At 44.2% G+C, this 18,381-nt stretch overlaps 3 protein-coding genes across 3 annotated transcripts; 1 reads left to right on the forward strand and 2 right to left on the reverse strand.

Annotated features, from left to right (window-relative positions):
* Positions 1 to 1,507: 1,507 nt before the first annotated feature.
* LOC100829319 (coiled-coil domain-containing protein 86) lies at positions 1,508 to 2,366 on the reverse strand. The gene has a single exon (XM_010237333.3). It carries the CDS (start codon positions 2,283 to 2,285, stop codon positions 1,686 to 1,688), a length of 600 nt encoding a protein of 199 aa, XP_010235635.2. The 5' UTR covers positions 2,286 to 2,366; the 3' UTR covers positions 1,508 to 1,685.
* A 1,113-nt stretch (positions 2,367 to 3,479) lies between these two features.
* On the reverse strand, positions 3,480 to 8,686 carry LOC100829621 (isocitrate dehydrogenase [NAD] regulatory subunit 1, mitochondrial). Its single transcript, XM_003575229.4, has 4 exons — positions 8,036 to 8,686; positions 5,829 to 6,068; positions 4,503 to 4,581; positions 3,480 to 4,071 (listed from the first exon to the last, which is right to left on the reverse strand). Exons 1-4 carry the CDS (start codon positions 8,684 to 8,686, stop codon positions 3,797 to 3,799), a joined length of 1,245 nt encoding a protein of 414 aa, XP_003575277.2. The 3' UTR covers positions 3,480 to 3,796.
* Positions 8,687 to 12,718: 4,032 nt separating this feature from the next.
* Positions 12,719 to 14,476, forward strand: LOC100830133 (elongation factor Tu, chloroplastic). The gene has a single exon (XM_003575231.4). The coding sequence runs from the start codon at positions 12,824 to 12,826 to the stop codon at positions 14,237 to 14,239; it is 1,416 nt and encodes a 471-aa protein (XP_003575279.1). The 5' UTR covers positions 12,719 to 12,823; the 3' UTR covers positions 14,240 to 14,476.
* The last annotated feature ends 3,905 nt before the right edge of the window (positions 14,477 to 18,381 follow it).

An 18,381-nucleotide genomic window follows, 5' to 3' on the forward strand; every position in this document is an offset into this window, starting at 1 on the left:
AATAAGTAGGTTTTGATGAACTGCTAGTAAACTTTGGTGCGGCAGGCAGCACATCTTTATTAGTTTGTGACTTTTTACGTATGTTTTCTGCTAGTGTACTTGCATGTAGTTATTTTTATCAGTATATATATAAACTAATTTCTATTGCTGGAGGAATCGATTCAATTGAAAAGTACTAGTAACACGTAGTAAGAAGCTGGGTGGGAATGAGTCAGCGAAAAAAAAAAGGAATCGGCGAAGAGTACGAGCACGCGCGCGGCCGCACGGCAGGTCGCAAGCATGCTGGCACGCCGCTGCCCAGCGCTAGGTGGGGCACGCCGCTGCCTAGGGCAGCCCTTCTCTCTCTCCTTCTGCTGCACGCTCGGACCTAACTACTGCATTGACATGAATGGCTTCTGCACGATGGACACCGAAGTCTTGCCCATTTTGCAAAATAGAATGACCGGAGGCGGGCGTTTTACTGAAAAAGTTCTCAGAATACAGCAGGCGCCCACAATTAAGATCGTTTGGTTCTAATTCATCTGATACACGGATGCACGAAGGTAGCAGGATTCATACGATACGGTCGCCTTCTTTATCACAAGTTAAAGACTACAAGGTTCTAGCATTAATATTGCACAGACGCTCCTCTGGTGTTCGACCAAAAGTTTCCATGGAACAGCGAGAGCTTAACATCCTTTTCACTTCATCATACGAATATAATGGCTTGATTGCGAATAAAAAACAAAATAATCCAAGAATAATACAAAGTTGTTGGTGCAAATATAACAGGCAACAGAGTAACATGACTATACAGTTGTCCCAGAAACAATGTAAAATTTGACAAAACAGTACCCATGATAATTATCATGAAGGCACAAATTCTATAAACATGATTCCATAATGGCATCAGGATTTAGATCCAATTAAAAACACTTCTACTCAAGATATATATAGTAGCGTTACCACATATTTGTTGCGGCCGATCCTCAGCTTCATCAAGAATAAAAAAGGAAAAAAGATTGCACAAAACTACTATACCACCGTCGACAGGCCAAATCAAGAACCAAAGTCAGTGGAACTACCAAATCAAGGTTGATATGAACAATCAGCAAGTAACCTCAGATCAATCAAGAACCAGGTATTAGTAACCTCAGATCAATCAAGAACCAGATATTAGTAACCTTAGATCAATCAAGAGCAAATATAAAACAGAGTGCACAATTCACAATAAGTATGAAACAACATAACCAAAAGTCAGCAATCTGAGCTCCTGACTGCCGGAAGAACAATCAAGGCCTCAAGGGTGAACGGGCCTGATGTTAACAGCAGCAGTTCGCCATCTGAAAACAAGCAAGCCAAACAAGCAAGCTGGGTAATGAAGCTCATGACTGCCGGAAGGACAGATCAGGCCTCAAGGGCGAACCTGATGTTAACATCAGCAGTTCACCACCTGAACAAAATTAAGCCAAAAAGGCAAGCTAAATGGTAATGAAACAATTGCGTGATTGGTTCACTTCAGTGAAAATGGCTTGCCGAACATTGCTCGATAATTTCATATATTATACCAATGTAACTGGAAGCACATGACTGATCATAACAGAACTCATAGCAAATGAAAAGCAGTACAAAATCGCTGTTACACAATGTAAACTAAGCTGCACTGTAACACAGGTACCATCAAAGATAATAGGATAAGTGGATTCTCAGTTATCCAGGCCAGGCACCTGCATCCGGCGGCTGGCCTCGGACTTCTTGCCACCAGCAAAGATATCGTCAGAGACAACCCTGAGCTGTTTGCGCTTCTTGGACTTGGCGATCTTCTGAATCGTCTTGGGGTTGGTGACCTTCTGCAACCTGGTGCCCGTGCGCAGCACGTTCTCCTTCTTGCGCTTCTCCCGCTCCTCCCGCTTCTCCCTCTTGGCGATCTTGTTCTGCCGGATCTCATCCTTGAGCTCCGCCACACGCGCCTGGTACGCCTTCTTCAGGGACTTGTCCTTCACGCGCTGTTCCAGCGGGACGGGCTTCCGGGACACCATCACCGCGGAGGAGCGGCGCGTGCGGGGCTCCTTCCAGTTCCGCCCCGAGACGCGCCCGGCGATGACGCCGTCGTAGGTGGGCTGACCGAAGGCCGCAGGCTTGGAGGGGTCGGACAGGGACGGCACGGCGCGGAGCTTGGACGGCCGAGGAACGTCGGTGTCGAGGTCCATGGAGTCGGCGGCCTCCTCCTCCTCCCGGCGCTTGCGCTTGCCGCGCTCGCCGCCGAGGCCCTCATCGAGGTAGCGGAAGTCGAGGTGCGAGGCCATCGGGGAGGCTGAGAGCTAGCTAGGGTTTCGCCGTCGGGAGACGGAGGAAGAGATACTGGAGGCGTAGGAAAGGGTGTGGGTTTTCTTAGGGTTTGTATCAAGCGGCGGAGAACAGCAGTCAGCAGCGGGTTGGATGGGCCAAAATTGGCGAGTGGGCCGGCCCAGTTATATCTTTGCCGGACTGCTTCTCTGAAAAAACAAGCTTAGGGCCTGCTCTAAAAAAAGGAAACTTAGGGCTTCTTCGTTGACATGAGAAATAAGAATGAAAACAGAATTACAATATCATATCCACTCGAATGGTTCAGAATTTTTATTGAACCAAAGTTCGTTTGATTGAATGCATAGAAAAATGAAGCTTAAAAGAGGTTTGAGTGGATAAAAAAAATCTATAAAGTATTCCCTATGTCCCCAATTAATTGGCGTCGGCCATTTTGCAAAAAAAAACCCTATTAATTTATGAAATCAACCCGCAGTACACATCTTCAATTAAACGTGAACCGCGCGTTGATTTCGAAAAACTACAAGGGGTTTTTTGCAAAATTTCGGGAAATAGCAAGGGTTGTTTTTTGCGAAATTTCCGGCACCAATTAATTAGGAACAGAGGGAGTACAGTGCAAATGAATTCTTAGAAAAAATAATATGTGATTCAATCCTACGAACCGAACAACGAACATAGAAAAAAATCCTAAAAATTGTAATGTATTTGTCTAATAGTAAAGCTGGACAATCTCAAAATAAAACGTAAACCGGATCGTCGTAAGGCGGCTACAATGTGCACAGAAGTTGTCCGTGTCTTATGGTCAACGTTATGCATTGTAAAAAAATTCAAGTTGTCATTAAACTATAGAAAACTATTTTCCATTTCTCTCTTGCATGTAATCATTTGTCATTTCAATAACACATGTGGATCTTAGCTTATGGCATAAGTGAAATTACATTGTGGCTATTTCAACAAGCAATGTCGGTCCCGACTTATGGCAAACATTGGCACTGTACATATTTGATGCCCAACATCATACTATCCACGATACCCGCACAATTACAAGACCGGGTTCATCGGAGGTTCTAAATAAAGAAGCATGATCTATTGATTCTAAATAAAGAAGCATCATCAGTTAATCTCCAAAAATGACTTCAGTACTATTCTGTAACATCAATCTTTCAGCAATGGTACGCGGAATTGTTTGTGATTAGTGGGTCAATATATAAGCTCGATAGTAATCGACAAATCGCCAAATTCAAATCCTCAAATCCACGAGGTACCAGCAGCTAGATGCAAAAGAGAATCGTTTCTTACAATTTTCTCTCTTATTTCCCGTTATAACATGGAAATAATAGTTCCTGGTAAATTGCTCAATTATTTTGAAGCAAAACCAGAAATAGGATAGCTGAAGATGTACAATGATTTTCTGAACGAAATGATGATCTAAAGCTATAATCAACAAAAATCTCGGGGCAAGCAGCATAGCCCGAGGTGGAAAAAACTGACTCAAAAAGCACACAAGTGGTCGCTAATTGAGTTTGGCAATCACTGCATCAGTGACTTCCTGGGTGGTGCTGGTGCCGCCTAAATCTTTTGTCCTGTATTTGCCTTCTGCAATAACACGCTTCACTGCTGACTCCAGCCGGTCGGCGAATGATGGGAACTGCAAATGCCTCAGCATCATGGCGGATGAGAGAAATAGAGCAACAGGGTTAGCTTTCTTCTGCTGCACAATGTTGTCATTTCCAACATTTCCTGCAGAAGCCCCCTGCTCGAAGACGGCATGGTCCTGACCAACATTACCTGAAACAATGCAGTACAAAGATTTAGTACTCCCTCCTTTCATAATATAAGGTGTATTAGGTTTTGTTTAAGACAAGGTTTTGACCAAGAAGTACTTTGCTAATATATGGTTGATATAAGTTGGCACCAATAGATTCGTTTTCAAAACTACTTGCTGATAATTGTGATTTTATATCATATAAACCACTTACTAATGGAGAAATTCATGGTCAAAATCTTGTCTTAACGAAATCTATACGCCTTATATATTATATAAAGGAGTAAAATATCACGAGTTGGGTGTTCATATATGTATGTAATAACAGGTTCTAACATGGAACGGCTAAATAAATGCAACACAGACCAGGTACTACATTAACCAGAAACAACCCAAGTATGTGAAATAGTAAATCTATTTGTGTTAAACAAACACAAGCAACATTAAACTATACCTCCAGGCATGACACCAGTGCCTCCAGCAATACCTGCAGCTACATTGGACACCAAATTGCCATAAAGATTCGGGGTGACCTATAAAAAGGAACAAGACAAAAGTAAGTCCAAATTCAACAGTGGGTATAAAAAATGATTTGAATACTTTTAGACAAACAAGAAAAGGCCCTTCGAATAAAGTAGAACAGGCAAAAAAAAAAGAGTTTGCCAGCAAAAGGTGCAAACATGACTACACGAGGCACGGGGTTATCACATTGAAGTAAGTCCATTGTACTCCCCTAAACTGTTGGCAAAGTGCAAATCACCCGCTGAACTCTAAAACCGACATAAAACACCCCTGAAATTTCAAAACCGTTCACCTGGACCCCCTCGGCTGTTTCTTGCCTGTTTTTTAGCTTGAGGCTGCCACGTTGGCAGGTTGACCGCTAAGATGGCCATCTCTGTGTCCACGCATGCTGAAGTGCCAGTTATATGACTCGTGCGGGCGCTTTGCTAGTCCCAGCCACCGCTCTCGGAGCTCAGACGACTGATCCTCGCCATCGCCACCCATCTGCAGCACCTCTGCAGCAGCGCTATCGCCTCCCTCCTATTCTATCGCCACCTCCATCGCAGCACCGAAGACGTCGCCAAAGCCGCCGTCAATGTCAGACCGCAGCCGGTACACCGGCGAGGGAGGCAAGTCCATCAGCTCCTTGCTCCATGATAACAACTCAAGCTTCTCGAATGGCAGGAGAGTGTGGAATTCTCTTCTCCAATGTTGAACAGAAGAGGTGGTGGCAGAACAGAAGCAGTTGCAGAGCAACAATGGCTCAGACTGAAGCAGTGGTGGAGAACAGAAGATGAGGACAGTGAGGGTGTTTTATGTCTGGTTTCAGAGTTCAGGGGGTGATTTGTACTTCACCAATAGTTCAGGGGGGTTAAATGGACTTACTTCCCTATATATTAGCTGTTCATCCTTGTCTTCTTTGCACATAAAAACTGCAAGACCATATTGTGCTCACACATGCATGTTTTCTTGGAAATATGTTGAACTATGCCAATGCACCTTTGGATTTATATTTTAAGGCAGGTGAGTCTGGGAGCCAAAACCTAGACTTGGTGCTCATAGGATAAGTTCCATACATAGATAAAAATCCTCATAATTTAGGGATAAAAAGATGAACCTAAATGCAATCACAAATGCATAATTGTTCACTACACATCGAACGTTGTATTCAAGGTTCTAAAAAAATCTACGAGTCTTTTAGAAAGAAAAAAAGAACTTTGCTTTCATAACATAATTATGGCTGCATTACAAACAGTGACATTTAGTGAGAAATACATACCATAACATCAAACTGTTCGGGCTTCGCAACAAGCTGCATACAACAGTTATCCACAATGATTTCATTATATTGGATTCCAGGATACTTCGTTGCAACCTCACGGCAAGACTCCAAGAACAAACCATCAGCAAGCTTCATGATGTTTGCTTTATGCACTGCCGACACTTTCTTTCTATTATTGAGGTAAGCATACTCAAAAGCATATTTAGCAATCCTTTCAGAGCAGAACTTCGTCATCACCTAGCAAATCCAGTCAGTGAGCGTTAACACGGAGAAACAATCTTTTAGACAAAAAAAATAAGAATGTGAAATCATGCATTTATTTCAGATGCAGGAAATAATGCAAACTCGCACGAAACAATAATAGAATGTGAAGGACTCAGAAGTTAGAACACAATCCAACAACAAATAGAGAACTACAGTTCCAATGACATGTCATTTACTTATGCAGGGAGAAGCGATAGAAATATACCGCCCAGACTGTTTAACCTTAGTAACACATTTCCTGACGTGCACCCCAGACAAAATTTCTTATGGAGTGGTCAAAACCCCTAAGGAAAATGTCATAGGTACATACAATATCATTTTATTCAGAATGGATGCTACTGAATTGTATGCACTTCCGAAGCATGGACAATGCAATCTGCACGTGTTTTAGTGTTTCTATTGGTGTGTTGTCGGGCAATAAGGTACTATACCACGATTCATCCTTTCACCAGGACAGTTCATAATCACAAATAGAGACAAAGATACTTAAGAAGGCCATATGACCATAATTTTTGTAACATGACTACATGAGCGCACATTTGCTCACATCGTGCATCAAAGTAGCTATTTGCAAGTTGACCATTAATTATGTTTACAAATGTTTGAGATGATACTGTTAGACACATGAGAGCATCAAATCACAAGCATATTAATGACGAATATCATGAATCCTTAAGCAAAGATCCAGTTCTCAATAATGTCAACAATATCAATAATGACAGGAACCAATGTCCTGAACAACAGTAACGGTATCTGAACGGGCATCCTATCTTTTACGCAACTGTGTACATGGCTTACTATTATTCAGATAAATATATACATGCTGATACAGTAACAACACAAGTATATAATAATCTTTCCTATACGCAGAGAACTCACAGCAACTGTCTAAGTGTCCATGGAGGATCAAAAGGAAAATATCAGAATATTTAGTTGAATTTTGCTTGCTACATGCTTCATACTAGGGTCATGTTTGGTTGGCTACTATATATCACCACGCGTAGTTGTGGCAAAGTGTTCCAAGACACACCTTTTGTGGCTAACAAATCGCTGGCCACAGCTTAGGCAAGTTTTGGAAAAACATTGAGCTAACGACAGGTGATCAACATGGCTAAGAAACTGCGGCAATGAAACAGGCACACAACTACCACAGATGGCCAAACTTGCCTAGCTATGGGTTGGAAAAGTTAGGAGTGAACCAGACATGCCCTGGTTTTTTCATTGTACAATTTGTAATGAGAAATAAACATTTCTACTACAAATGTTTAGATCATATAAACAGACCATTATAGTGGCCTAACCTTTAAGTTCTATGTAATGTAAAGAATGTGCGACCTTTACCTTGTAAAAAGCCTATTTAAAGGAACATAAATCCATTACGTAGAACAGTCACAAGAATAACATAAGCCCGTGTGTGCATATCATTCTAACAGCTTATGGTTTGCTACATGTGATCTCATGAACTAAGTAAATCTTACAATTTTGAAATACTTTGAGTTATGAGCACAACAATGATCCACCAAAGTACGCAATAAATGTTCCCTATAATTCGTTCCCCAATATCTCAACGACTGAACCTCATGGCAACCATATCCAATTGGAACAAACCAATCACGAAGGCCTACAGTTTCTCGTTTGATTTTTACTTTTGCTGTAAATCGAATAGTATACAAACTCAGCTTTAAATGTCTGTTCTGCAAATTGCCCCAACCTTCCAAATGACGGTTCCCATATTAAATTTCAGCATTTCAACCAATATGCAGCTTGTCAGTCATGAGTCTACCAAAATTCCAAAGGTGTGGGTATGCTGAGTAAGTCTACTAGCAATTGAACAGTAAAATCAATCACACCGACAGACAAATTAGCTAGCACAAACTACGTCGACAAGGTCAGTAATTCTCCTGTAGAGACTACAGAGGAGCATTCGAAATTTGCCATACCTTGAGACTTTCCACGACGCCGGGCACGACCTCATGCTCGAGCCCTGAGTACTCGCCCTCGGTGTTCTCCCTGATGACGGCGATGTCCACGTTCTCATGCCTGGTGGGCAGACCGGGGAGGTTGAAGCAATTGACGAGGGACGCGTAGAGGTCGAGCTCCTTGCGGAGCTGCACGTTGAGGGAGGAGACACCTCCGCCGACAGGGGTGGCGAGGCCACCCTTGAGACAGACCTTGTTGCGGTGGATGGACTCGATGACCTCGGCGGGCACGGAGGGCATGTCGCCGTGGACCTCGTACGTCTCGAAGCAGACCGGTGCGTGCATTGCCTCCATCACCTGGCGCACGGCGTCGGTCACGAGGGGCCCGATGCCGTCGCCAGGGATCAGCGTGACGGTGCGCGGGGCTCCGTCGCCCGGGCGCGGCATGTAGGTGACGGTACGGCGAAAGATGGCGCCAGCGAGAGGAGAGGAAGGGGATGGAGAGAGGAGGCGCCGTAGGAGAGGGCCGGATCGTCGCGCCATGGCCGGACTAGGGTTTCGAGGTGGATGCGATCGGTGTCCAGGAGGGAGAGGAAGCTGTGGAATTGGGAAAGAGATGGAGACAGGGATGGAAGAAGGATTCCTTTTTTTCCCGTGTATTCTCTTTCTCATGGTTTCGGCGGTTTTCCCTGAATAAGTTTTTCTTAAATAAGTCGTGCATTTGTATCAGTTTTTGGATCCGGTTTTCCTCATAAACAGAACCAACTCTATTCTTCTAATCGAATCGTGGGGATTGACCGTTGCGTCCTAAAAAAAAGAAGGATTCCTTTTCTCTTTCCTTTTTGATGATTTTTCTTTTCATATGGACAATATGTAGCGTGATTCTTTTTCAGAAAGAAAGTGGGTAGATTCGTAGGATGAACAATTTTGACTTCTGTCGCCCGTAGTTTCTTAAACAAAAATGTAGATCCTCTGTCGCATGAATCAATTTCCTTGTGATTACCAATAGTAAACTCGAGTTTGTGGGGACGGAATTTTACGAGAAATTTTGGCAAGCAATTTGAGTGCTCCATAGTAAGCACGAAGTATGAGATGTTTTGACCCTAATAAGGTTTACATTGAAAAATAGTTTGTGACGGTATCATTGTATAGACATAGGCTAAATATTTGTCTAACTATTGATCAAACGTTGACATGACTCTATGTCCACGTCCTACAAATGTGGATGAGAGGAGTCAAAAACATATTGCTCACCTAATTCATTAAGGTCCACTCTTTCAATTGTCTAAAACTATGTTCTTTTCACTTATCTAATACTAGGTGTTCTGTACACCTCAAACGTGTGGGAAGCAAGGGAGAAGTGGAAAAAGGGGAGGATGAAAAAAGGAGTATTAACCTCGACAACAAAGCGATAACAATGGTCATTCACAGGAATGTTAACCAACTAGTGGATACCCCGCGCGTTGCCGCGGGCCTCAAAGGGCACCACATTTCTCCATACGTGATTTTTCTTTTGCAATGAAGCAAAATAAACAATACAGGACTATTGGAACTCATGCTATGATGTAAGACATAATGCAAATAGGCTTGTATGATATATAAATTAATTTATCTTCATGCCTAATTCCTCACGTGTGACTAAAAGAATATTTAGGTTTGGCGTCTCATTTTTCATGTAATCAATGTTGATAAATAGACATGAGAATACATACTTTTGAAACTTAGCCACACTGGTAGTGGTTTAGGCCAGTTCTTTTTGGCTTGCTGGACCGGCTTCTCCGAGAAGCTGCCCTCCCACAGCTTCATGTAGAAGCCGCCACCTAAATTTGATTAGGCTACCAAATTAGTTTGGCCTAAACTATTTTGGAAATCTAGCTAAAACTAAGATGCGGCTTCTCCAGGGAGTTAGGTGAGAGCAGCTTCTAGTAGAAGCTGGTCCTAAAAGCTGAAAAGAACGCAGCCTTAGTATCCCTCGGCTTTTGAATTATATTAGTAAATTTCTTATATGCTTCTTTTGCTGGAATGGTGAAAGGAAAGGAAACATGGTTTGGTTAATTGGGTGATGTCCTAGAGGTAAAAAGTTATGATGAGAATGCCTTGAGGTAAAAGTTCCATGTTTTTATGCCACATAGAGAACGATAGAGAATTTTCTTTAAGACGTGCAAATGCGAAGAGTTGGTTGAGTTGATGATGACGTTGACACCGTGCATATTGAGTTTACAAACTGTTGTTGTTCTCGATAACAATTAGAGTAAGGGGTGCCAAAACTTGGTGGCATAAGTACGAGTATGAAAGTAGGGCATGGACGCCGGCCTTATAGCGAAGGTCGCCGTACACTTGGACAAGTTGACACGTTGATATTTTTTGAATAGGTTCGGTCGACCCTGCGGGTGCGACTTAGTCCTATGTTAGGAGAGGCTTCGAGGGGGTCATTAGCCAAAGCGTTCGGGTCGATCGAGGCTCCCCGAATCACTTAGCGAGAGGTCGAAAGGGGCCGCCTCGTCCTTGGGCCGAACGAGGCTTCCCAAGTAGCGAGGTCGAGATACCCTTAAGACTCTAACCCGATTCCTTCTCCTTCGGGCTCGGGCCGAACGAGGCTTCCCGAGATCACGAAACTAGAGCTCCTCAAAGAGGCTCTCTAGCCCTCTCCCCTTGAGTTTATTCAAGCGAGAATGAATGGTACATGTCCTCATGGGGGGTATTTATAGCCTAGGAGTTCATGACAAAAGACCATGGCTATCCTTGGGGGAGAGAGAAAAGTGGGGCAAAATGGTAAAAGTAGCTTCTTGGTCCATATCTTTTGTGTGCACCATGTGGAAAAAGTGGGGCTTGGTCCATGGTCCATCATGGACTAAGGGCCCCCTCCTCACACCTTTCTTTGTCCCCTACTCTAGCTCATTTGACCCTTTGACCATGGCATGAGAGGTTTGACTTGTTGACTTGTCTTCCTTTGCCACGTAGGATTGATCGTGCCACGTGGACGTCTTGACTCGTGCTTGGGAAATGTTGACCTGGTCGTCGCCACGTAGGATTTACAGCCCGGCCCATATAGGGGTTTTATTTTACTACACCACAAACAATAATGAATCTTAGCGGATATCTATTGCGATGATGTAGACACTTTGCATGTTGAACTCAAATGTTAAAGAAATCTTAGTCAAGGTAAATGGTGATGATGTGAACACTTTGCATGTTGAGCTTGCAAACATTAAATGAGTTTTAGTTAGATATTATAGATGTGTGTATCTTCCAAGCAACCAACATAAACTTTTTGATGCTAACCGACACCTCCTGAAATTTAGGCTGGTCATAGTGCATAGTACCTTAGACTAGTAACATGTCTTTGTTATTTGTCTAAGTTGCTACCTCCACTGTGGGAAGTAACTTACATGTGGTACCATGCATTGTGTCATTTATTATGGTGTAGACTCATCTTGCCTTGATTTGTGTGATGCTATGCTAACATATCTAGTTAGCACCTCCCTTTTTTTTTCATTTATTACTATGCCATGTCATCAAAATGCCTAGTTGGCATGCATGTTACCACTCAAATTATTTGCACTATGAGTAGTCTTAGGAACCCCAATCATGACTTACATTGAATGCACATGGAGGTTATTTTGTCCTCATATATTTTATTCCATAGTTTCATTTTAAGAGATCTCTACAAAAGAATTTAGAATTACCACTAAGATAAAACAACATCATAGCTCTAGTAAGCGAAACCTAGAGTCTTTAACCAGTCATTCAATGTTATTTGCATCTATGATTTCCTATAAATTCTCGACAATGGCAAACTCAAATTTCGATATCTTCTAAAAAGTTTAGGTTGGTTGCTTGAGAGATACGCATATACACTTCTGTCGAAAAATGGTTACGTGTCATTTTTTATGTTTCGGTCATTATATTTTGATGAAAATCAGTGTTTAAAGTTTTCTTGTTGCAAATCGAGATATGAACTTTATTTGTATTCGTCCATAATGTTCTGTTTTGAAAATCACGCTAATGTCCCAAATGAAAACGTTTGGAGAACTGTTTACATGTATTTCCAATAGAGCCTGACATGTTTACCATTCATGTAAAATTTGCTTATGGCGCACATCCCATGCATTTATGCAGTGATCAACATGTGTTTCTTTTTCTTTCTGCGACCAAGGCCCACTCATTTTTCCAGGACATTCTTCCGATTCTTATCTTTGCCCTCCTCCATGCTTAGCATCAGCGTCAAATGGATGCAACAATCACCAGCATTCCTCTATGAAATATAATCCTTTCTTGGCATCTATTTTTATTTAACAATTGTTGTGTTTTTTTCTTTTGTGAGAGAACGAAAGTTCCTTTATTGGCCTCTCTTTTATACAGTATTTAACAAGAGTCGTGCCTTTTTCTTTTGCGACAGAAAGAAAGAAGGAAATGGAACGTTTTTATTTTTTGAGAACAGCTTGGAAAGGCAAGGTTGGCATTCGGCGCGACGAGGCGGAACCTGGGCCGCACCCCCGTTTTTCTGGCCCAAACGCCACCATTCTATTTCACGTTCCGAGCCCCGCGACACGGCCGGCGGCGAGACGCACGACCAGCGCCAGCGCGTCGCGTGGGCGGGCGAGGCATCGAGCGCCTCACGATTCCGCCCCCCGGCTTGGCCTAATCCGTGGCCCTCCCCCTTATCCCCCAAATCCTCTTTCTCTAGATAAGCGAACCCCTCTTCCCCTCTCGCCTCCTCTCCCCCCCTATCCACCACCCTCCTCGCAACCCGCATCCTCCCCCGCGCACCAGCGGCAGCACTCCCCCCAGCTCGCTCGAGCCGCCGCCATGGCCTCCCTGGCCGCCGCATCCGCCTCCACCGCCCTCCTATTCCCGCCCTCCACCTCATCCTCCAAGCCCCGCCTCCCCCTCTCCACCTCCCTGGGGTTCTCCACGCCCGCGCGGTCCCGCCGCGCGGCGGCGGGGGCGGGGGCGGGGAGCTCCGGCCGGCGCCCGGGACTGCTGGTCGTGCGCGCCGCGAGGGCCAAGTTCGAGCGCACCAAGCCCCACGTCAACATCGGCACCATCGGCCACGTCGACCACGGCAAGACCACCCTCACGGCGGCGCTCACCATGGTGCTCGCCTCCGTCGGGGGCAGCGCGCCCAAGAAGTACGACGAGATCGACGCCGCCCCCGAGGAGCGCGCCCGTGGTATCACCATCAACACCGCCACCGTCGAGTACGAGACCGAGACCCGCCACTACGCCCACGTCGACTGCCCCGGCCACGCCGACTACGTCAAGAACATGATTACCGGCGCCGCCCAGATGGACGGCGCCATCCTCGTCGTCTCCGGCGCCGATGGGCCCATGCCGCAGACCAAGGAGCACATCCTGCTCGCCAAGCAGGTCGGTGTCCCCAGCATTGTTGTTTTCCTCAACAAGAAGGACCAGGTCGACGATGAGGAGCTGCTAGAGCTCGTCGATCTCGAGGTTCGCGAGCTGCTCACAGCCTACGAATACAATGGTGACGACGTACCAATCATCTCGGGCTCCGCATTGAAAGCGCTTGAGGCCCTCATGGCCACCCCTGGAATTAAGCGCGGCGAGAACGAGTGGGTGGATGGCATCTTCACGTTGGTTGATGCCGTGGATGCCCACATCCCCGTCCCGCAGCGGCAGACCGACCTTCCTTTCTTGCTGGCTGTTGAGGACGTGTTCTCCATCACTGGTCGTGGTACAGTTGCCACTGGCCGTATTGAGCGTGGCACTGTCAAGGTTGGGGACCCAGTCGATCTTGTCGGCATCAGGGAGACCCGCAATGCCACAGTGACTGGTGTCGAGATGTTCCAGAAGACCATGGATGATGCCATTGCTGGTGACAATGTTGGGCTGCTGCTCCGTGGTATGCAGAAGGAAGACATTGAGAGAGGCATGGTGTTAGCAAAGCCTGGTTCCATCACGCCACACACTAAGTTTGAGGCGGTCGTGTATGTGCTTAAGAAGGAGGAGGGTGGCCGGCACTCCCCATTTTTCCCTGGTTACCGCCCACAGTTCTACATGCGGACTACTGATGTGACAGGGAACGTGACAAACATTATGAATGACAAGGATGAAGAGGCGAAGATGTGCATGCCCGGTGACCGTATCAAGATGGTCGTTGAGCTTATCCAGCCCGTAGCTTGTGAGCAGGGTATGAGGTTTGCCATCCGTGAGGGTGGCAAGACCGTCGGTGCCGGTGTCATCAATAATATCATTCAGTAAATTGGCTGGAGCATATCCACCATGAGAATTTTCCTCATTTACTCTTTTGCGAAATGCTATGTAGCTGTTATTATGCGTTTAGGGGTTGCTCATGTGAAATTGTAGTATGACACTTTTCTCTTCAAGTGAATTTGCATGCTTTGTGATATTCACGGCAAAGATACATCTTGATGTGGCATCTGATATGTGCTCAACTGTTGTTGATATGCTGGAAGATGAATATTCTTTTGAGCTTGATGCTACAGGGACTAGTTGGGTTGCAAGTGTAAGGTTTTAGCTTATTTCCTGCTTCAGAGTATATCAGTGATGGGGATTCAGTCTGCTTGCTGGAAGATGAATATTCTTTAACCTAAATAGTACTCTGTTCATATTAGTTTTCTGCTGGTTAGCAAGTTAACTTGCAGTGATCATGTGTCTGCTCATCTGGTTCAATTCAATTCCTTTTTTCATGTAAGGTTTGTTACCGGGTTGCTTAATTATTGGTTGAAAGTCAGTGTATAGCAATTTTAGCCGTTTGGGTGGTTATCTCAACCTATGCATTTCCAAGCAGACTAATCCACTTTGCGCATGTGTCCTAGCAGATGGGCTGCCTTCAGGAGTTGTTCATTGTGTTCCTGTGGGTGTTCCAATCATAGATGTTTGGTTCAATTTTCAACCCTGACTCCGGGCTTTGTTACGCATTTTTGCTCCTTTTTGTTCTGTTCTAATGCCTCCACCTCTTTGTGATTCTCACCTTATCGACTTCCAACTCTGTTGGCCTCACTGAATGTTAGCATGACGTGCAGCTGCCATGGAAGCTGGTCTAGCATTACGAAGAGTCAAATGATCACAGTAAAAGCAGGATTGCAGGAAGTAGCTTGGAACTTGTTTCAGAAATGGTAAAAAATTAGGAAATATTCACATCTCTTTTGAGCAGAAATACAGTGTGATTACTGTCTGGAGTTCACTTTCTTGTGTAACTAGAAGATGTCCATGGAATCGCTTCTCATCTTTGCTGTTCTAACATCTAAGGAAAATTTGACCAGGATACCAGAAAGAGAAGGATGCAGTGTTTTCATTTGGAGTTCATCAAATTATCAGTAATCTCAACCCTGCTGGCCTGCTGCATCATATAGTTTCAGAAAAGGTTAAAGTCTGCTGCGTTATCGCTAAGCACTGATGCTTTGGCGCGCAGTCTCCACTTTTTTTTTTAGCTGGCCTTGTACCTGTAGTTACCCGTCCACCAACCGGAAGCAAAAACTTCACTTTGCCATTGACCAAAGCACATACTACCTAAGTTATATAGTCCTACCTGGCTATCGTCTTGATCGTGCAGAAATGAAGTGTCTCACCAAGTCACCAGCGACTGGAGCTACTGTATTTTCTTTCCAGATGCCTCGAGCTGTTAGTAGTACTCTCTCCGTTCCTAAGTAATTGTCGTGATTTTAGTGCAAATTGCAGCGAAATGAAGTTATATTCCTCTCCATTGTCTTGTGTTATTGACCCCCAAGAAGTTAGCCAGTCATCGGCTATATAACTGCCAAGCCTGCGACCGAGGAATCAACAAATTTCATTCCAGCTAATCCTGCAAGGATTATTCTACGATGCTGCCTTTATTCCAGTAACCAAAAGGGCTGAAATTTCCGTGGACTTGAAAAGGGCAAGCGGCAGAAAATCGTCAATCACATACGGAGGTTAAGGGAGAATACTACGGAGACTGGAGCTGGATGCCCTTATGTGAGACCATAACGGCTCCACGCGTCACACCGTCAGCCGTGGCCGCCGCTGTCAAGCCGAACACCGCTGCTTTTACCCGTCCCACTGACGGCGGCCGTGCCTTTCAGGCCGTGGGTCCTGGCTTCTGTAGCAACAATGCCTGGATTCTCAGCAGAGCTGAACTGCAGAGGAGGAAGTGGACTGGGAGGACCGTATTCCACTATAGATGGAAATAACCCTCTTCTTAAAGTTAAGCTAAATGTATTCACAGTGTAAAAATCTAACCAAATTTCATTTCTTTGTTCCAAAATAGGCTCTATGGTGTTGAATGTCACTAAATTAACGCCACTGAACTAGCAGTTTCACGAGTAATGGATTTTAGCAATCGACTTAACGGAAAGCATAAAAAGACATAGAAAAGCCATGCTCCACAATGAGCTAACTACCATGATGCACACAAACGTTACACTCAGTTTAAGCAGTACTGAAGCGAAGTACCATGCGTTACTGCGTAATTGACTATCTTGTTTTAGTTTTAACCCAATAAAAATGTATTGTTCTCTTTCTGTTTTCACTTGGGTCTGTTTTTGAAAAATTTATAAAGACAGAACTTCTGCCCTCTCGTCTTCTGGAGGCTGGAGCGAATGCTCGGGAAAAGTGTGGCTAGGATCGTGCAACATGTCGCGGTGTCAACTTTAGTCATAGTCATAACAGTGACTACTTACCTAAGTAGCAACTTTTTTTTTTCTGACGCTAACAACTCCAGCTTGTCAAGCGGCACGGCTTATGTGTTAACTGTCTGCACGTAAAAATAAGAACAACTATATTACATTCGAGAAATCCTATTTTTTCAAATAAGAGATTAAATTAAATTTCAAAACACTAATTTTCAAAATATGCCGAGAAAAATATACACCATCACCATCAACCGTAAATTAAGAAACAAATACTAGCCTTAGTTTGTGGTTGCTAAATGAATCTATACCTATCTAAAAAAATACGGACTGTTTCTCCCTTCACCGTCGTCTGTCAAACTTATCAAGAAATTTGTGGGTCCACTAAGATGCATGTATATTAGGCCTATTAAGCCGGCTGGCCCGTTACCTGCACCGAATTGGACTGGAACTCCGCGAGGGAATCCATCGCCAGCGGGATCGTTACGAGAGTCGGGCAACAACTTCGAATCTGACGAGAAAAAGATCGCTCCGCCGAAACACTACGGGAGTCGGCAGATAAGATCCGATCGGGCACCCATCGGGCAAGGAATCGAAACCACGGCCGTCCCCTCTGTCTCCCAGGCGCGGCCATGGCTGGTCCCCTCTTCCGTTTCCCAGCCACGACCGTCTCTTCCTAGGGCAAAATTGCGTGAGGAGATGGCGAAGAATTGTTAGAAGAAGCTGATGAGACAAACTGCGAGAGAGAATGATGGCGGCGCCTAGGACTTAGTAGAGAGAATGAGAGATGATGGCCGAGTGTAGAATTGGAGATGGGAGAAGGCGCCTCAATACCTCTCTTCTGTGAGCGTGACAGAGCGAGAGAGATGGCCAAACAGGCCAAGTTGATGGGTCATCGAGTGAGGGCTACTTGGCCAATTTTGCACTTGGTCTTTATTTATTTATTTATTTTTCAACAGGGTTCATCCATTAATCCTTATTGCATCAAAGAATTCACATTTCGCTAAAAAAAATCAAAGAGTCCACATATTATATAATAAAAATAATATTTATTTAATTAAAATATTAACTGGGCAACCCATCGGGTATCCATGGGTATAAATCTATACCCATACTCTATCCATGACTAATCGGGCGATACATCTGGTATACCCATGGGCGTAAACGTCGACCCATATCTTACCCATTTGGGTCAGATATCCGCGAGCGAGTTGCCACATTTAATACTTGCCGGCCATATAAGACAGACTCTAGCCGCTACGCAAAGACATGACTACGAGCAGACAGATAGCCGAGAAGCCAACGGTGTCAAGTCGTCTGAACTGCCCACAAGCCAGATCCGCCGAACAACTCGAGCAAATAATTGGAAAAAGAATTACACATGCACTGCCAGTTTATTAATTAGGCTTGATTTAATTTAATATTGATAAGCTCCTTCAGAAAATCAGGAAAATCAGAATAGTCATACTCAACAAAATAATCAAATGTCTATACTCATAAACGAACATCCAGCTATCAAAACATAAATTTGTTGCCCCTTCTAACTCTTTGTTTTAACGGCTGAAGTGAGATAGTGGAGAGAACTAAAAAAATTAAGTGATTCCATCTCAAAACTTTTTTGACCGGGTGATGTTACATAATTTTCAGAAGGAAATGTGTTGTTCTATTTTGAGAGACTAGAGTATAGAGACACAATCTTCAGAAAAAACCTTTTTTAAAGGGATATTTGATGATCGTTAAATAAGAGCAAAGAGATGTTTTGATACATGTTTT

Source organism: Brachypodium distachyon, chromosome 3 (genome assembly GCF_000005505.3).
Source record: "Brachypodium distachyon strain Bd21 chromosome 3, Brachypodium_distachyon_v3.0, whole genome shotgun sequence".
Taxonomy (NCBI): Eukaryota; Viridiplantae; Streptophyta; class Magnoliopsida; order Poales; family Poaceae; genus Brachypodium; species Brachypodium distachyon.